Raw genomic sequence first — 21,362 nt, 5'->3', positions numbered from 1 at the left:
GAATTCTAAAACCTGACTGAAACTCTTCAAATAGACCATTCCTCTGCAGGTGATCAGTTAGCTGTTTTACAACTACCCTCTCAAGAATCTTTGAGAGAAAAGGAAGGTTGGAGATTGGCCTATAATTAGCTAAGATAGCTGGGTCAAGTGATGGCTTTTTAAGTAATGGTTTAATTACTGCCACCTTAAAGGCCTGTGGTACATAACCAACTAACAAAGATAGATTGATCATATTTAAGATTGAAGCATTAAATAATGGTAGGACTTCCTTGAGCAGCCTGGCAGGAATGGGGTCTAATAAGCATGTTGATGGTTTGGATGAAGTAACTAATGAAAATAACTCAGACAGAACAATCGGAGAGAAAGAGTCTAACCAAATACCGGCATCACTGAAAGCAGCCAAAGATAACGATACATCTTTGGGATGGTTATGAGTAATTTTTTCTCTAATAGTCAAAATTTTGTTAGCAAAGAAAGTCATGAAGTCATTACTAGTTAAAGTTAATGGAATACTCAGCTCAATAGAGCTCTGACTCTTTGTCAGCCTGGCTACAGTGCTGAAAAGAAACCTGGGGTTGTTCTTATTTTCTTCAATTAGTGATGAGTAGAAAGATGTCCTAGCTTCACGAAGGGCTTTCTTATAGAGCAACAAACTCTTTTTCCAGGCTAAGTGAAGATCTTCTAAATTAGTGAGACGCCATTTCCTCTCCAACTTACGGGTTATCAGCTTTAAGCTACGAGTTTGTGAGTTATACCACGAAGTCAGACACTTCTGATTTAAAGCTCTCTTTTTCAGAGGAGCTACAGCATCCAAAGTTGTCTTCAATGAGGATGTAAAACTATTGACAAGATACTCTAACTCCCTTACAGAGTTTAGGTAGCTACTCTGCTCTGTGTTGGTATATGACATTAGAGAACATAAAGAAGGAATCATATCCTTAAACCTAGTTACAGCGCTTTCTGAAAGACTTCTAGTGTAATGAAACTTATTCCCCACTGCAGGGTAGTCCATCAGGGTAAATGTAAATGTTATTAAAAAATGATCAGACAAAAGGGAGTTTTCAGGGAATACTGTTAAGTCTTCTATTTCCATACCATAAGTCAGAACAAGATCTAAAATATGATTAAAGTGGTGGGTGGACTCATTTACTTTTTGAGCAAAGCCGATAGAGTCTAATAATAGATTAAATGCAGTGTTGAGGCTGTCATTCTCAGCATCTGTGTGGATGTTAAAATCGCCCACTATAATTATCTTATCTGAGCTAAGCACTAAGTCAGACAAAAGGTCTGAAAATTCACAGAGAAACTCACAGTAACAACCAGGTGGACGATAGATAATAACAAATAAAACTGGTTTTTGGGACTTCCAATTTGGATGGACAAGACTAAGAGACAAGCTTTCAAATGAATTAAAGCTCTGTCTAGGTTTTTGATTAATTAATAAGCTGGAATGGAAGATTGCTGCTAATCCTCCGCCCCGGCCCGTGCTACGAGCATTCTGACAGTTAGTGTGACTCGGGGGTGTTGACTCATTTAAACTAACATATTCATCCTGCTGTAACCAAGTTTCTGTTAGGCAGAATAAATCAATACGTTGATCAATTATTATATCATTTACCAACAGGGACTTAGAAGAAAGAGACCTAATGTTTAATAGACCACATTTAACTGTTTTAGTCTGTGGTGCAATTGAAGGTGCTATATTATTTTTTCTTTTTGAATTTTTATGCTTAAATAGATTTTTGCTAGTTATTGGTGGTCTGGGAGCAGGCACCGTCTCTACGGGGATGGGGTAATAGGGGGATGGCAGGGGGAGAGAAGCTGCAGAGAGGTGTATAAGACCACAGCTCTGCCTCCTGGTCCCAACGCTAGACAGTCACAGTTTGGAGGATCCCAAAAAAACTTCAGGGCAACTCTGTGAATGTCCTTGACTGGCCCAGGCAGAGTCCAGACCTGAATCTGATTGAACATCTCTGGAGAGATCTGAAAAAGACTGTGCACCAACACTCCTCGTCCAACCTGATGGAGCTTGAGAAGTGCTGCAAAGAGGAATGAGCAAATGAATTTGAGAAAATGAATTTGCTCCATTTTGGAATGAGGTTGTAACAAATGTGGAAAATCAGGGCAGAATGAATGCACGAGGACCTCCGCAGGTGCTGAGGCAGCAGCACCTTGTAGATGAAAAAGCAGCACCACCTGTTTTTTTGGACTACCACTGGTGGCAACAAATTCTGATAAGTATACCTTATCACATGTCTGTTTGTGTAAAGAACAAGAACCATACGAGGTCTGTTAGAAAACAATCCGACCTTTTATTTTTTTTAAAAAACTATATGGATTTGAATCATGTGCGCTTGCATCAGCCAAGCTTGAACCTTCGTGCGCATGCGTGGGTTTTTTCACGCCTGTCGGTTGCCATTCGCCTGTGGGCAGGCTTTGAGTGAGCACTGGTCCACCCCCCGTGTCGGATTTTCATTGTCAGGAAAATGGCTGAGCGATTGGAGCAGCGCCGAATCAAATTTTTCCAGAAACTGTGAGAGACAGCCAGGTGGAAACCATTCAGAAGATTCAGATGGCTTTCGGTGAAGATACTCTGGGCATCACAGATTAAGGATCATTACAACTGGATTAAAGACGGCCCACAGCAGTGCAGGGCGCGCTGCGCTCCGAGCGGCCATCGACAGGCTGAAACGACCAGATCATTTGCAAAGTGAAGGCTGTGTTGATCCGGGACGTCGTCTGACTACCAGAGAATTTGTGGAAGAGGTGTACATCAGCACTTTTGCGGCACATTCCACTGTTACAGGAGATTTTGTAATGAAAGACGTGCGGAGGAATTCACGCGTCGGGACGGAGCCGCACATGGCGCACAACAAAAAGCACGTCCGTGTTGGAAACCATTCGGAAGATTCAGACGGCTTTCGGTGGCTTTTCAGTCGAGTGAGTATCCGAGAAATTGTGTAACAGCTGGGCATGTCGCAACTTGTCCTGTGAGACTTCCAACACGTGTGCGCTTTATGGAAGGCCCTGTTTACTACATAGCTTCCAGCAGTGAAGCAGTTGAAAGGCACCAGGAAGCTCAACTCTCTACTCAATAGCAATGTCGCTGTGAGGTGGAGGTCTTGGAAAATAAAGCAGTGCTGACTTATGGTTTTGATTTATAAATAAATTAATACAGATAGAATATCTTTTAATTTTAAATAATGCACTAATTCTGAAGTTTTGTAACAAACACAGGCAGATGCCAAAGGGATTATGGGTAAATGAGCCTTTGCTAACACTGATTGGCTGACTCATTCATTCTATGTAACAGCCAACATGTTAATGTGAGGTGTGTGTGTTGGTGTTTACATATAAATGTGCTTTTGTAAAATATGCCTTTTTTATTTAAAAAAAAAAAAGCCAATTGCAAAAAGCCAAAAGTTCAAGTTGTGATTTGACAACTGTCTGATATAACCAGGGTCAAAATAAATAGAACACTGTCATCTACTGGCATCCAGACGCTCATACTGTCATGAACACTACTGGCCAGCAGATGGCAGTAGAGACCATAAAATCTTGCCAAAACAAAATTCCAGATAATCCGTGTCTGCTACGTTTAAGATGCGTGGAATTTAATAAATGCAAACTAAATTTCAGACATCTTATATATATTACTCTGGAACAAAGACAACAGACAGTGTTTGACATAAGCAAGACGTTAAAAAGCAAACAGGAATCGATTGCAATGATTCCAATTGAAAATAATGGAGAAGCAACCTGGCCTTCTTCTGCCATTTTTACATAAAACAAACACAATAACAACATCTATAAACCCAGAGAATATATTCACAAGAGTTTTAGGCACAATATACAGAGTTTAATGCTGTTGTCCGTGTGGAGCCTGATCAGAGCGTCTCAAATAGTGATTGTCAATGAGGCGTCATGAAGTGTTTCAACACATTGTCAAACTGTATTGATACTGTGTCGATACTGTGTCACTGAATACTGACACCTGCTGGACCTAAAAAATCCCTACAGCCACCCGTGTTGACACTCTCAACTGACACTGATTTCCTGGCCTAGTATATACAATAATATAATCTAAGTCATTGTATGTCATTTTGTATCATTTCATATCTTCAGTTAAATTTAAAATCTTTAATAATAAATAATGTGAACATGTATCATAACCTGAAAATCTAAGTGAACGTGTTGTGAATGAGGATGCTTGTGGACTGGGATTTTATTTTATTTTATTTTTTACAAAATTTAATTAAAAAAAGAAGTTGTTCCAAAGTCTTGAATTTGAGTCTATTACGCTTATTTGATGCAACTTCTCCAGCTTTAGAAAACACCCGCTCACAGGGCACAGATGAAGCTGGAGTGCAGAGAAATTGTAATGACAGCTGGAAGAGGTTTGGATATACTGTCTTGTGGTTGTCCCAGTATCTCAGAGGATCCTGGGACCTGGCAATATTGGCCTCTGCCAGGTACCTCTGCACCTCCTGGACGGCATCAGCTGTGGCACTTTTGGTCTGCCTGCCCCCTTTGATGTGGAGATGTTGCCAAAGGTCATCTAAAAACAACAATGTGGCATTTCAGTACATGATTTCCAACCAACAACAAACAAATAATGCTGAATATGAGGGCTGAAGGACCTGAACAAGTTCCCTGAACCCTTCACTCTCCACAGTGCTGAGGGGCTGGCAGTCCTTCAGGATGAAACTCAGCAGAGCCTCATCCAGCATCTGCTTCCTGGAAGCTTGATGGTTAAAATGAGGTAAAGAATAAATTAATAGGAATTAATTATCAATAAATTAACTGTGAATAAGTTGTAGAATGGCTGTATACCTGAGTACATCCTGTGTGTATCTGGGACTTCATTCTCATGCCTGGCCCTACAGTGTCTCAGCATTGAGGAGGTGCTCTTGCTTAGATAGGAAAGTTCTACTGAGCAAATGTGACATTTAACCTGCAGAAAATAATATGAATAGTAAATTAAGAGTCACTTTGAAATCAATGCAAATTCAGATAGATCAAGTGGAAACTCTGAGAGGAGCTGAATGAAACAAGGAAATTAAAACATACCTTATTTTCTGATATGACATCAAAATGATCCCACACGGCGGAAACTTTCCTTTTGTTTGTTGCTGCTCCATGACATTTGGTGAATTTGATGATACACCGCAAAAGATCCGGGATGCATCCTGTTGACATACGCTTCCTTATAAACACAGCTTGGCCACTTTGGTGCGTCAGTGTCAGTTCGAAACAGTTCCTGTATCGGTCACGTGACTTTCGCAAGGCGATACACACACTGACACAGGGTTTCGCTCTATGAGCTCGATGCATGCGCCAACGCATCGGTGTTGCTGGACCCATCACTAGTCTCAAATGCATTTCTTCTGTCGTGAATGTACTGAGGTTACCCATAATGCACCTGGACACAGTATGTCCACACTAAAACCTTCAAAATTAGTGCGTTACTTTAAAACTAAAACATATATCTTACATTTTCACTTTATAAAACTTCAGATGTGATGTTAATTTAAATAACTTGTCCGAAATTAGCTTGGTTAAAATTTTAACCATAAGTTAAAACTGTATGCCTCTGGATGACTTGGGTGATATTGCCGACATATCAGTATGGGGTAAAAGATATTTTTTTTTTCCTTTCCATTTTCTGTGAGCAGTTCTCCTTTGTTTGCAGAGGATAGAGTGGTTTCTCCTGGAATCAGCTCGCCTCTGTTTACAGAGGATAGAACTGCACATCTATCACAAAACATTTAACAGATAGGTACTCAACTGATTTTAGACTTCATAGATGTTTATAACTGTTAAGCTTTCTTCACCACACCTGTAAAAATATGTTAGTGGTCTAAAAATTATTGGACCAAAACTTACTGGAAGATAATAGGTCTGATGATGGTTTTCAAAATTATCTGAAAAGCTAGTCTGATAATGAAAACATTAGCTTTGATAATTAGAGGTTAGCGGATTAGCGGAACTATGCCCACCACTGCCGAAATGATAATGCTTGGATTTCAATAGAAACTAAATTTTGTCCATTTTGTGAAATTTGAAAGGCTGTACGGCTTTAAATAAATACATTTAATTAAAAAATACCATTGTCCACTTCACACAGTATGGATAGTGCAGAGTAGAATGACAAGAAAAGATGCAAAATGTGTTGCTTTTCTTATTTTGCATACACAACTTAAATTGTATAAATGGAAAGTAACTAGTGCTTTGAGCAGTTTATTAACTACTTACTTTTTACTTGAGTACATTTCTCAAAGTAAAATTTGGCCTTTTTTGTGGTACCAGTGCTACTTTTACTTGAGTATGGCTTTTCACTGCTCGACCACCACTGAAAACAAATTAGGATGTTTGTCATTGACATGATTACATTGATGTTAATTAGCACAATGGTGGTTTTGTCTCTGCCATCATAAATAATCAAAATTAATCTGTGCAGATGATGAGCTGTTTGAAAGACAGATGGCATCATGTCACATCACTGACAGTTTAACAATGAGGACCCCCCCCCCCATCAGCAACGGCCTGTCATGCTGGTGACTGGCTTTCCCGTCCATGCTGCGTGCACGTCTGTGCACATGCATGCATTTGCAACATGTCTGTTTACTTCCTGTCTGTGCACAGATTAAATATGACGGCGTCGTTATAGTTGGATTGTCACAGCGGTTATAACACAGCAGCTCCTCTCTGAGTGCCAATTGATTTTTGGTCATCATTAGCTGCTGCTACCCAAAGCTAATCATGAGTCAGCAGAATAAGCGTGTGTTGTTTTTTGTTTTTTTCCTCCCAAAAGTTCTCATCTCTTCAATAGAGAGGTCATCTTATGAAAATGAAAACAAGGACAGCCTCTCTGGAAGCTGAATGTTCATTCTGAATAAAAATAGAGCACTTTAAAGCTGTTTTCCGCCTAACATCACTAAAAATGATGAAAGGGCTCTGGAGAATGGAGAGAATGATTAAAGAGGGGATGCCCCATCACTGTGACGGCACATGATAGTCTGAGAAGATGTGAGTTATGGATGATTTCTGATGAACATCTCTGATCTCCTCCTATCCCTCCTCTTGCTTTCTCTCTGTTTTTATAGTTGTCTACCACTTTCCCTTCCCCCAACTCTGCAGCCCGACTGATGATTGCCTCAGTCATTGTGGGTTATCTCCTGTGGTGACTGCAGACTTGAGGGTTTTCTACCTTGCAGCTGCATCTTCCCACCAACACTGTGCTTTGTCTGTCAACCTGCAGCCACCCATCTTACCTTTCTTCCAACTTTCTCCTCCTTCTACCGATTCTTAAAACCCACTGAAGAGCTGTCAGTGGAGCCAAAATGGAAGATACATATAATAACAGGACTTCCCTAGTTAAGGGGGCCAAAGACATTGTCAAAGAGGCCAAGCGTCATGCAGCAAAGAAGGTGAATAAGGTGGTGGACCGTGCCTCAGAAGAGTATTCATCCCACCACAACTACACCCGTTTCCAGGATGAGGAGGATGACGAGGAGGATTTCTATCAGAATCCTCCCAGACAGGACCAAGACAATGAGGAAGGGTCGAGTGATGCCACAGAGGGCCATGACGATGAGGATGAAATCTACGAGGGCGAATACCAGGGGATCCCATCGGCCGGAGACGCAAAGCACAGAGACGGTCAAATCGGTCTGGGGCAGCTGATGTCGGACACCACGAAGGATCGCAAAGAGCTGGAGCAGGAAAGACAGGCTGATGAGGAGGAGCTGGCCCAACAGTACGAGCTGATCATCCAGGAGTGTGGACATGGGAGGTTCCAGTGGCAGCTGTTCCTGGTGCTGGGACTTGCGCTGATGTCAGATGGTGTGGAGGTGTTTGTAGTGGGATTTGTGCTGCCCAGCGCTGAGATGGACATGTGTGTGCCCAACTCCAGCTCAGGATGGCTAGGTAAGGAGCAACATGTGTCACTGTATATATATATATATATATATATATATATATATATATATATATATATATATAGATATATATATAGATATATATATATATATATATATATATATATATATATATATATATATATATATATATGTGTGTGTGTGTGTGTGTCACTGTCTACATATATAAGTGATATCCAGCAATGACTGTTGTCTTTTAAACTGTAAACAAGAAAGGTTCAGAAAGTGTGAACATTTAAGACAACCAGATATGTAGATCTTTTGAGTTTATCTGTATTAGGATATTAATAGTAATTCCACATTTATCTAAAAAGCTTTGTGGTGATGGCTCACCACATCACTTTACACACATCAACATCACCCATGCAAGGCATTTTCAAGTGCACCCCAGGAGCAATTTAGGAATTAAGATCCTGACCCAAAGGACCTTTCCAGTCTGACATGGGATCAAACCAAGGACCTTCTGGTCTTGAGCACACTGCTTTAACTATTAACATCTTACAGGCTCAATGTACTTAGAATAGAATAGTGACTTTGACACTCTTTGAACCCCTTCCTCGTGTTAACTTCCTTTAATTTTGTAGCGATGACACCAGGAACATTTTGAACTTCAACGACTTTCTGGCAGTCATGACATATGTGTACGGGTCCTCAGTTTGAGTCACCAAAGGTTTGGTTTTTGGACAACCTGGAGCCTGTCCTTCCTATGTGGCTCTCAACTTACTAGTCAATTTACACTCCTATCATCACCTATGGTCATGAATTTTGGGTAATGACCGAAAGAATAAGGTTGCAGATACAAGCAGCGTATTCCTCTCTCTGGTATCTGGGGTACAAGTCTGGACAGTGTGAGAAGCTCAACTATCTGGGAGAGACATGGAGTAGAGCTACTGCTTCTTTGCATTGAAAGGAGCCACTTGAGGTGGTCCTGTTCATCTCCCTAGGGAGGTCTTTCAGGCACGTATAATGGGAGGAACGGCCACGGGGAAGAACCTGGACAACTAGAGCGGATTATATTTCCCAGCTGACTTGTGAACACCTCAGGACCACCCGGGAACCAGTTACAGAAACTTACGCCGAGGTAGGGAAGCATGAGATGAGCTGCTTAGTCTGCTGCCACCGTGACCCAAACCCACATAAGTGTCAGCAAATGAATGGATGAATGAATAATGATTACACATGATTAATTGATTAGTTCTTATATCAGGAATGGTGGACAGAAATGTCTGAACACAATTGCAGGACTCGACAACGTAGCTTTGGTTCGTAAAGCCGTTTACTGAAGGATTCAATGGGGTCCGGTACACAGCAAGGCAGTCCAAAACAAGCAAACAGATCAAAAACATCAGACTTAAGGCATGGTCAATACAAACAGGCAGGTGGTCGAAACACAACGTGGTAGCAGGACTTGGAGACATGGAACACAAGGCTGGAAGTGAAGGCACAAGGTGCAACGATCTGGCAAAGGAGTAGTGCCACCAGATTAGAAACAGGTGTATGGAAAGCTCCAGAACTGGGTGTGGCCCAAACTGAGTGCAATGTCCACCACCAAGCACCAAGAGACACAGACAAGAGAGATGGGGACAGAAAAAGAGCAGGCAGGAAAAACCCAGCACCGAGAAAACCATAAAAACCCAAACTAAACAACACAGAGCACAGGTACAAAGCATCACATCTTAGGCCCGTCCAAATGTCAGAAAATGTTGATCAATGTTTTCCAGAGCTTAAGATGATGGCTTAAAATGTCTTGTTTTGCCCACAACCCAAAGATATTCAGTTTACTACAAGACAGAAGTAATGAAAGTAGTCAAATAAACCAGAAAATATTCACATTTAAGAAGATAACATCAGAGAATTTGAATATTTTTTGAAAAACAACAACAAATGACAATGATTCAGTGATATTCAAAATAGTTGTCGATTAATTTAATAGTGGATTAAATAGTGATAAATAAACTTTAAGTGATAAATAGTGTATCGTTTCGAGTGGATTACTGAACTCAACCTCATAAAGAAAAAGAAAGAAAAAGTAAAATGTCAAAGATTTGAAAATATGAGTGTTGGAATCTGAGTTGTGTTTTTGTTCTGTCACAGGGCCACATGGAGACAAACAAACATATTCACACGCACACTTACGGATAATTTAAAGTGTCCAATCCACCTAACCTGCGTATCTTTGGATGTGGGAAGAAGCCGGAGTACCCGGAGAAAACCCATGCAAACACACGGAGAACACGCAAACTCCATGCAGAAAGGCCACAGGCGGGATTTGAACCTATGATCTTCTTGCTGTGAGGCAACAGTGCCAACCACTAAGCCACCATGCTGCCCCCACCCTAATATGTATATATATATATATAAAATACAAATAATGCCATCCATCAAATGTTACGTTCTCCACCCCCTCCAAAATTAAGCAAAGAGCAAAGAGTACAAGTAAATTATATCAATTTTTTTTGTTGTGAAAATTTTTGTAACAACTTTGCAACTTGCCTGTCAAGTTCTGTCCAGTGACAGTTTGTTGATTCAGCTCCAATTGCTGTTATCGACGATTTTGATGCGATGAATGCTTCTAAAACGTCAGTAGCGTGCTTGTCTACCTTCTTAGTGTTTTTGGCATCCTTGGAGTTCAATATTTCCACCAGTTCCTCCTCTGTGAACTCAGCAAACCTCACTGGCAGATGATTTCTGCTGTTGTTGACATGTTTGTTGCCATTTTTTAAACCAGCCTCTGTCAGCAAGTTCCTGACCTTCGTATGCCGCGCTCTGATTGGCTAACTGTTGGCAGTGAGCTCTAACGCTATTGGTCAGTGGGAACCGATCCAATATAACTTCTGGTCCTAGCCTTTTTGGATCCTTTTTGATGCAACATACCTTTCTGGTGCAAAGCATGCCAAAATACAGGTAAATGATGGACAGAAAGGCTAATCTGTGATTGGCTATTGCAATCTGAGTGGAGAACACACACACCCACACACACACACACCACACACACACACACACACACACACACACACACACATATATATATATATATATATATATATAAACAGTGAACCATTTATATATAAAAATACCCATTATATTGGAGCATTTATATTTGTAAAGTAAAAAGAGCATGAACAATGCTTGTGTTCTTGAATGTAAAACTGTAGCTGAATGGTTCATGGAAATATATTGCATTATTTATCTAATATACAGTGCATTTTTGCCGCACACACTTCATATTGTGTATAATGTGAAGGAAAGGAAGGAACCAGTTATCCAACCCTCTGTGGAAAATCTGTTTGCATTAAAATATAATTCTCTGTGTTTGAATATTAGCTGTCACACTTCACTGACACTCATGTGGGTGATACATTTCAGGCTTCTGGTGTCTGTGCCAGGATTAGGAGGGTGCTAGAATTCCTCAAGTGCTGTTTGTGTGGAGCGTGAGTCCCAGCAGTCTCAATAGCTGCAGGTGTATAATCCATCATTACAGAGCGGTGTACAGCGACTGACTCACTGTGTCAGTACCAGAGTGGTGAGGACATTAAATCAGGCACACAGTCATTAGATATGAACCACCGCCGTGAGAAACCACAATGCATCAACTGTGCTGCAACATCTGATGCAAAATTAAAGTGAATACAGCATCGCCTGTGGAATAGTGTGAATGGAACATTTGGAATGCAGCAACAGAAAAGGACATTTAAATGATCACAGGGTTCAAAATGAGTTAATAGCTGTGTGTTGGGTTGTCACTACACTCCACCTTCATCTTGCTGTCTCCTTCCAAGCTTCCATGAGAACTCGTTTCCTCCTCTCAAGCCAGGCAAGGTCCTGCAGGCATTTATGCTCTATGCTCTGCTTCCACTTGTTCGTGACTCCATCACCCCTTGTTCTGCACTCCCCCCTTCTCTTTTCTTTTTCACCCTCCCCCGTTCAGTGTGTAGGTGGCACACACTCTCTGGTCCCCCGTTTGAGATATGGGGACCACCACCCCAGTTTGCCACTCCTTAGGCACTGTCCCAGACATCAACGCAATGTTGAAGAGACGTCTCATTCAAGATAATCCCTTCACACCCACAGTCTTCAGCATTTCAGGATGGATCTCATCAACCCCCGGGGCCTTGCCACTGTGGAGTTGTTTGACTACCTCAGTGACTTCCACCAGGGAAATTTATGAAAATCCTCCATCAGCTTCCAGCTCTGCCCCCACTATAGAGGGCACTCCGGTCTGATGCAGGAGTTCCTCAAAGTGTTTCTTCCAGTGCCGGATTACATCCTCATTTGAAGTTAACAGAGTCCCATACTTACTATAGACAGCTTGGATGGTTCCCCGTTTTCTCCTCCTGAGGTGCCTCACGGTCTTTGAGAAGCACCTTGGTGCCGACCGAAAGTCCTTCTCCATGGTTGCTCCGAACTCCTCCCACACCCACTGCTTTGCCTCCCCCACAGCAGAGGCTGCTGCCCTTTGGGCCTGTCAGTACCTTGCAACTGCCTCTGGAGTCCTCCGAGATAGCATATCCCAGAAGGACTCCTTCTTCAGTCAGATGGCTTCCCTGACCACCGGTGTCCACCATGGCGTTCGAGGGTTGCCGCCGCTTGAGGCACCTAAGACCTTCAGGTCATAGCTCCCCGTTGCAGCTTCAGCAATGGAAGTTTTGAACATTGTCCATTCTGGTTCAATGCCCCCAACCTCCACAGGGATGCTAGAGAAGCTCTGCTGGAGGTGTGAGTTGAAGATCTGTCGGACAGTGGGCTCCTCCAGACGTTCCCAGTTCACCTGCACTATCCGTTTGGGCTTACCGGGTCTGTCCAAAGTCCTCCCCCACCCTCTAATCCATTTCACCACCAGATGGTGATCAGTTGACAGCTCTGCCCCTCTCTTCACCCGAGTGTCCAGAACATGCAGCCTCAAATCAGATGATACGATCAAAAAATCGATCATCGATCTTCGGCCTAGGGTGCTCTGGTACCATGCACACTTATGAGCATCGTTATGTTCGAACATGGTGTTCATTATGGACAGTCCGTGACTAGCACAGAAGTCCAATAACAAACGACCATTCAGGTTTAGATCAGGGAGGCCGTTCCTCCCAATTACACCTCTCCAGGTCTCTCTGTCATTGCCCACGTGTGCGTTGAAGTCCCCCAGCAGAACAATGCAGTCCCCCACCGGAGTCCCATACAGGACTCCGTTCAGGGACTCCAAGAAGGCTGAATACTCCAAAATGCTGTTCGGTGCATATGCACCGAACAGCATTTTCTCCCTCCTGCCACCCGAAGATGCAAGGAGGTAACCCTCTCGTCTACTGGAGTAAACAACAACATAGCGGCGCTTAGCCGGGGACTCGTGAGGATTTTTCACTTGATTGGACTGCTTAAACCTATGCATTATTCTTTTAATCACGTTGTAATTACAGTTATGTGGGACAACAACATAACACAACAGTAGTCCAACACTAATCTCTAGGTGAAACCCACAGAATAAACAAGAGAGTGTCCAGTAAATTAAATAGAAAAGAAAAGGTAAAATGGACCACATATCCAACTGTTTTTCAAGTGTTAGTTTTGTTGATGAATTATCCTTAGCTCTTGGAGCTGCTGGAGAGCATCTTGAGGGGATCCAGAGAGCATTTCGAGAGCATCCATGAGTGTTGGTGGATCTTCTCACGAGACTCTGTGCATTTTAAATACACGTTGGATTTGATGTTTTACTGTTTGAGTCGCTTCATAGCATCCTGCACCTGTGCTCATTTTCTTTATAGCACTGAGGTGTAGTGGTGCTTCAAAATACATATATCAGTTATGCTTTGTGGAGGACCTACATTTGGCTCTGAACATGTTTTAGGATTGCATCTTTCACTGAATAATCCACAAATTTAATAATCAGGGGACTTGTTGTAGTAGTGGGGTTTTTGGTCTGGCTGGCTGGTCTCTCTCTATTTGCAGAGTCATTTCAGGCATCAACTGGAGGACTTATTGAAACAACTTCACAAATGCTATCACATCTTGTTCTTCACTCCTTTCAGGCAATTCGATTCAACGCAATTTATTTCATTTATATAGCACCAAATTACAACAAAGCTTCATACAAGTAAGGTCTAACCTTATTAACTGCTAGAGCAAGCACACCGGTGACAGTTGTAAGGCAAAACTCCCTGTGACGATTTGAGGAAGAAACCTCAAGTAGATTAGACTCAAAGGGATATACAGGAAATTTTAGGCATCCATGCTGGTGCACAGGACGGGAGGCTTGCAGAAGAAGACACTGGATGGAGCTGCACCTCAAACAGAGAGAAAAAACAGAATCAGGCATCAGAATGACAACAAATACAGTATAATTTGTCAGCATTAAGCAACAAGAAAAACAGAAGAAATACTAAGGTGACTGCCGGCCGCGACCCCTAAGCGTCACTAAAAGACCCAGACTTTAGATAAAGTTGAGGCTGCAGCCTGCTCTCTTCACTAATAAATTAATGGGTAAAAAGCATAGTAACATACTATGTCACTCAGTGTATTCCCAGATTATTATATCTTGACCTGTGCGTAGGACCTGGCCGTCAGGTCCATCTCTCCGTGCAGCATGTGGTGAATTTCTTGTATCTCCTCTCTGCATCCCCTGCGGCACTAATGCCGTTCTTCCCCTCTGTGGTTCTTTTCTCGAGTTTTATCATTTCACCTTTCACTTTGTGCATTGATAATTCCAACTTTGTTAGTGATATCCTAGTCTGGTTGTGCCCCTCCAGCATTTCCTTCCTTAGTTTTTTCCAGCTCTGCTAATACTTTGGATTCTTCATCATGGCTATTCGCTTTAGCTGCTCTACCTGCAGGTGTTCAGATTCACTGCTTCAGATTTTCATTCTTGTCCTTTGTGTTGCATTTGGTTAGCTGAGCCTGTACTTCTGCTTGGTGATATGTTGAAATTATATAAATTTGCCATTTTTAGCAGTTTTTTGGTAAAGTTTCCAAATTGCATAGATGGAGTTCCATTCACTGATATGACTCATGATTATAAAGTAAGTGAAAAGTCTGGTGTTTTTGAGCTTTTGAATTGGGGTGCAAGTGTTTACAAAAAAGAAAGAAAGAGAGAGAGAGAGAAAAGGCAGTAACTGAAGTAAAACAACACATAGAGTCCATTGGCCAACCCCAAAGAGAAAGGCTGGCAGACAGGACAACATAACCAGATATGTGGAAGCCTGATCCATCCACAGCTGGATTGCCTGATACGTAGGCAATCTGGTCCAACAGAAAATGGCTGTTGTCTATACTGTGGATTTATTAGGAACAAAAACAGATGTTCAGGGTGGAGAATGATCAGATGGTGTCCTGACTTTTAGGAGAGAGTATATAGTTATGACCCGGGGAACCAAAGAATGGGACAGTAGACAAAGAAAATGTGACAGTAAACACATGAAGCATCATACGGGGCACCAGAAAATGTAAGGGATATATATTAATACAATATTTCATGAAATAAAATTTAATTCATTAGATTTAATTCAATACCTTGAAAGGGTCATCACCTGCATGCCACAGGAACTTGATCATGTAATAATCAATATTAATCAGTCTTTGATCTGAAAGTCAGAAGTTCTGGATGTGATTGTTTAAACAGCTGTCTTGAACTGGACACAAGAAAAACAACTGGTGTAATATGTACAGATTTATTTACATATGTTGGGGTACAAACACACGTCACTTAGGGCCCTGTCCCACTGGTGTTTAGGAGGATTTGCGCATGAAATGAGGAGACAAAAGCTGAGCGTCTGCAACAAAGGTGGGCGGAAATGCCAAATGTCCCGGGGTGGATCAGCCAATACATGAGGAAGAAAAGCGGATATAACAGGGAACAGAAGCGAAGGCGACCGCAGAGGCACCCCCATGAGGGGCACAGTGGCCGTGATGCACTCGCTCCATCCGTGCCCACTCTGTTTGCATGCGCGACATACCATTTGCGACCGTGATGTGGCCGTGCTGGGCACACGTCATATCTGTTTTGCATGCTGTCCCAGTCCGCCGCCAAGCCGCGCCAACTGTCGGTTGCGGATATCAGCGGATGACAGGGGATATGCGGCGCGTTGGTTGTGTATGTCCTGCGTATGTCTTCAGTATGTCTTCAGGCAGTGATGCGGATCTCATCCGCAGCAGGATTTTTGAGCGGCTCAAAAATCCTGCTGCGGACATGCGTGCCTCTGCGGATGATCACGGACGTATTCGGATGGCGGCCGACTCATACAGGAATGTTACACTGTTATTGCGGTTGTTTGGTGGATGTGGGCCACTTTTGTGCGCATTCCATCCGCAAATCCTCCTAAACGCCAGTGGGAAACGGCCCTAAGATTTTGAGAATCTGAATAATGATTCATAGTTTTATTACTGAGATGATATGTTGATGATGAGATGTGGAAGGCAAGAGAAATAAAATAATGAAATATAGAAGTTTAATAAGAATAAATCTGGTAAGAATTTAGCAGTGAATTTTGGGTTCACAAATTATTGTTATTATTTAAAAAATGATCTAAGAATAGCCATATTGCATCATTGACAGCAAAGACCACAGGAACACTGGAAGGTTCACTTATCTGGGTCATTGGATCGGGTGTAGTGAGTGGTCCAGTTTGTCTTGTTGTTGACCTTGTTTCACCTGCGTAGTGGTAAACCACTGGTCTCCCAGGTGATTACATGTGTGCAGACTGTTTGGTTGGTTTCACAGTGGGACCGAATGTGATGGTTTGGTGAGTCCATAGAAGTAGGGTTTTGTCCGACCCAGGACAAAGCCTTTGGTTTTTCCTATCAAAAATGCACTGGTAGCTTCTAAAACGTGTAGAAGATCAATTTAAAGTCTTTGTTAAAATTTAGAAAAAGTTCAAGGCTTGGCAAAGAAAGTTGTAGAGAAAAATTAAAGTCAGCAAGAACACTTGAGGTATTGAGCTGAAAAATAACAAGCTTGGAGACTCGCAAATTTGCTCTTAATTTGAAAAGCTCAGCTAGGAAGTTGTCTTCAAAATGCAGAGAGCTTGACTCGTGCCTTAAAAGTTATTAAAAACTGGTGCATCAAGTGAAAGTTATGGAACAAGTAGAAATACAATGAAACAAAAGAACAACGGAACAAAAGCCACGAGCAAAGAATTTGTGTGTTTCTGAGAGAAGAGAGTCGAAGAGGAGACTGGAAGAGCGTGAAAAAGAGGCATCGGAAGAGAGAATTCTTTTGTCATAGTCATTTTAAAGAGGCTAAGCACATGGTTATAAGCTCCACCCACTTGGGGGTCAGGTTTCTCCCAAAGAACATTATTCCAAATACACATCAGATACAATGAATAACATATACCTTCTTTCTTCTTTGGCTAACAAAATACAAGCTGACTGAGTTTGCTATAAACCATCCTAGAAGCAGGGAAGTGATTAATAGAAACACTTTTCACCATGACAAATCATTAATAATTAAGTCCCTTTGACTGCACCCTTGTTTGTACTCAGGGTCCCCACAGTAAATCTGAGGTGGATCCACATGTTCAACTTTCACAAGCCGGATGCCCTTCCTGACATAACTCCACATTACATGGAGAAATGTGGCAAGGGTGGGATTTGAAGCAGAAATGTTCGCACTGAAACCAAGCGCACTAACCACTTGGCCACCACCCCCTGCCATGACAATTCATTAACAATCCAGCAAATACATTTAAACAAGCACCCAGTGTTATAAAGGAATACTCATAACATCACATAAAGAAACGTGTAACAGATTAAATTGGAATATAAATTTTGTTTTTGGTTAACTCTACCAACAGGAAAAGAAATTACAATTTCTCTCTTTTATTAACAAGAAGTGTATTGGTATATCGAAGGGTCTGTGTTCTTCCCATCCTGATCCAAAAATAGGTGCTGTGGTTCTATCACAATGTTGGTCGCTTTTATGACCTTTGATCTTTAGACATCGGCTGGTTGGGATTCTAGGTTTTATTGATCTGTTATCTGTAGGGCGGATCCTGTTGGTGTCTGAACATCTTCTGACTTTGGACAGGTTTTATTAAACTGTCTAATCAATTTGCATTGAACTGGGTTTGTCCTGACCTGTTTCAGCAAGTTACTTTGCTCCATAGGGACTGTTTCTTGGAGCTCTCCTGAGATGCCATAATTTGTCTCAGGGAATGTTTGGGAAGACTGGTCACTTTGTGAGAAGGTGGGGGCTTTGGTGCTAGGTGATAACATCGAGTCAGTCCAGTGTCAATCATTCCAACCTTAGAATTGTCTTTAGAGTCAGTTCTTTGTGAAAAATGGAACATTAAGACAACTTTTGATTGTGTAAAAATATGTCTGTGACCATATCTTCTTTTTCTTTTCTTTCTTTTTTGTCACCTTGCAATTTGCATAATGAAAACATTTGCATTGCTTTAGAAAATAGATGTTTGCTGACCTGAGCTGGACTCCAGTCCATTAGACCCTGTGCAGGCAGAGAGACGTGCACACCGCCAGGATGGATCTGACGGTGATGTAGCGCAGTATAAAAAATCCCTCACTGATTAGATTACAGAATTCAATTTGGGCCCTCACAGTATCCTGATCTCAGAGGACTCTTTAATGCTACAGGAAAGGATGAACATAAAGAGGGAGGTGACATTCTGTAAATATGTCAGGAGCAAACAATGTGGGGAAGCAAGAAAAAAGAGCCACTGTGAGAGCAAATATGTGTGATTGAACAACGGGTAAGAAGCGGAGGGACAGCGGTGAAAGAGAAAGATGCCATGTTAGAGAGGAGTAATGAGGAGAGAGGAGTAAGTGGGTGGAAGCAGACACTTAGAACATTGGTGGTATTCAGGTTTCAGGTATCATCTCACACCCAACGGACAATAAGAACAAACACCCTGTCATTACTTATTTGTTCTCTACACTTTTTTTAGGTCTGAATCTGCTAATTTCTCCTGATTTTCTCAGCATAGGCTGTCTTTGTATTCAGCTCTCGCTGTGTTCTACTTGCTCATCTGTGTTTATTTCTTTGCCTTCTTCTTTTCATTCTTAAAGTAATTAGTGTAGATTGTATTTGGTCTTCAACCTCTTAACATAGTATAGCATATTAACGCTCCCTGAGATATAATATGGCCCAACCAGAGAGTTACATATATGAAAGCTAGAGCGATGACTCTCTATACAGCTAATGTAATGCTGCCGTGCCTACATGGGGGCAAGGCTATTACCAAAGAGGGAAAAAAGGACACAAAATACCCTGATGGCAATACAGCGTATGTGCAGCCTGGTCCTCATGTTTTTTCGTGCTCCTCCCATGTAAAGGGTGCACTTTTCATGACACTTTTTTTTTATTTTGCTATTGTAATCTACCCTTCTCCTAACCCTAGCCATAACAATAGTGTAAGTATGTACCCTCTGCAAACATTGCCGTGGCTCCCCCAGACCCCCTCCCTTTCACCTCACATTTTGTCCCCCCGCTATGAAAAACACCTTATTTTCGTACCCTGTCACAACCGTAGATTTATGTACTTTTCATAACCCAGTCCCACGAACTGCAGTGAGACTGGTTGATGTGTGCTGAGTGAATGTGAAAGCCAGAAAGGAAAACAAAAAGAACAAAGAAATAAAACCCAAGACAAACACAGCAGTTTGCCCTCTTTGGTAATAGCACAGCATGCTCCATGCTCCAGGTGTGAGTTGTCACTCTAGCTGATATATGTATCTGTATGGGCCCAACCTACACCTGGCTTTAAAATGTAATGTGGGTGTCCCCTTGGCCTTCTCCAGCTACTGAGGTCCTCAACATTCAGAGACATGGCCAAAATGTCTCACAAGTAAAATACCTCATCTTGGTCTTCCTAAGTAGCTCACTAAGTGTTTGTTTGGTACAAAGTCATTCCAGCGGTATCCAAGGATCCTCCAAAGAGATCAAGTACCAAAGACATTCAGTCATTGCAACTGGTTAATGTCCATGTCTCACAACCAAACAGTTAAGGTCTCACTGGGCTGTGACAGCCTGCGATCAGCAGTTGCAAGGAAAATTGCTTGATTTTGCATAGCGTTCCCTGGGTGGTGCCCTTCACTTGCAGGGCTTCACAAGACCGCGCCTGGATTTTGAACTCCTCCCATTATGCTCCCAGGTGATGTGTGACCCTCTGAATGCACGCGTTGGGACTGCTAATGAGAGAGATTCATGAGAGAACTGTGGGAGGGGTGGTGGGGAGCACTCCGAAATAGCGGAGATGATCGGAGAGGAACAGCCACTTCTGGAAGTAGCTGAGCCACTGCCAGCCTGGCCTCCATTGCAGCGGACATTGGGACTACAATTTGAGCTTTCTGGACTTATGCATTTAATGTTCTTTTTTTCCTTTTTTGAGGAGCACAATTCTGCAGGAATGGAGCATACAGTGCTGTATCATTTTTAATGTTTTTTATCTGAAGGACACTCTCTCTTTCTGTCTGTACCTCTCTCTCTCTCTCTCTGAGGATGTGCGGTGGGAGTTACTTGAAGTATTCACTGTGAGGATGACACACGATCAGTGAGGAAATATGACGACATGCTTTCATTAAACAGCACACTCTGCTTAAATCCAGTTCTCCCACAGTGTACATACGTATGTGTCTTTAAACCAGGAAAATCTTACTGATAAATGCCGTGCCATGGAAATGTGACATCTGTCCATCAGAGCCAAAACACTTGAGGACAGAGGAGGACATAACCACACCAGAGCCATGTGCGGATCCAGCTTGGATCTGCTGTGGAGATCCCAAGTGATAAAACAAGGGAACAGCAAAAGGGACTTAGAATGTTATTGCCAAATAAAACAAATCAAAGAACACACACCCCCAAAAGCAGTGCTGGACATTTAATTAAATTTATTTCATTTCTATTTTTTGCAAAAAAGGAAATAAATTAAATCTCTGTAACATCCACATCCCTGTAACATGAAGAAGAGGCTGGTCCAGTGTGTTTGTGAGCGCTGTGCATGGATCTTGGAGTAGAGGACAAAAAGATCATATAAGCACGGATTATATATCCAGCAGGGACATCATTCTGCAAGTATTGAGTGAGCTGTAGGGTTTATTATTATTATTATTATTATTTAAAATTATTATTTAAAAAAATAATAAATTTATTATTATTTTATTATTTTTATTTTGTCATTACTGAATACAGTCAGGGGAATTTCTATAATCTATTCATATGAATAATATCAGGGCACACAGAGCTGAAAGTGTCAACATTTCAGCTGCAAATGGTCACATCAGTGAGATGCCAACTGCTAAATTGTTGCTCATTTTTTCACTAATTGTCATCTCCGTCAGTCACACCCAGTGAGAAACTACCCTTAAACAGGAAGCACCGGGACCCTAAAGAGCTGGACCTTTGTTTTCCTGCAAAGATATCTGCATCACCAAATACCTCATGTCCCCATCATTTCTTCCCAGGCACCTCTCAATATTGATCTC

General features: G+C 41.9%; 1 protein-coding gene and 1 long non-coding RNA gene across 3 annotated transcripts in view; one reads left to right on the top strand and one right to left on the bottom strand.

Moving 5' to 3' along the window:
* The window catches only part of sv2ca (synaptic vesicle glycoprotein 2Ca), a 120,819-nt gene that overhangs the window by 27,471 nt on the left and 71,986 nt on the right, over positions 1 to 21,362 (top strand). Inside the window, exon 2 of one of the 2 annotated variants that reach the window (XM_034170113.1) lies at positions 7,141 to 7,929. In XM_034170113.1, the coding sequence (XP_034026004.1) occupies positions 7,344 to 7,929 (586 nt within the window). In that variant the 5' untranslated portion in view covers positions 7,141 to 7,343. Of the gene's footprint in view, positions 1 to 7,140; positions 7,930 to 21,362 lie in introns of those variants that run through there. The other variant, XM_034170115.1, reaches the window with a different exon arrangement.
* Positions 5,190 to 20,600, bottom strand: LOC117510420. The gene is made up of 3 exons (XR_004560721.1): positions 20,590 to 20,600; positions 10,811 to 10,818; positions 5,190 to 5,371 (listed from the first exon to the last, which is right to left on the bottom strand). It is a non-coding gene; the product is annotated as an uncharacterized LOC117510420 (long non-coding RNA).

This window comes from Thalassophryne amazonica, chromosome 5 (assembly GCF_902500255.1).
Source record: "Thalassophryne amazonica chromosome 5, fThaAma1.1, whole genome shotgun sequence".
NCBI lineage: Eukaryota > Metazoa > Chordata > Actinopteri > Batrachoidiformes > Batrachoididae > Thalassophryne > Thalassophryne amazonica.
The sequence above is the reverse complement of the archived record's forward strand: the minus strand, read 5'-3'. Positions and strand labels throughout refer to the sequence as shown.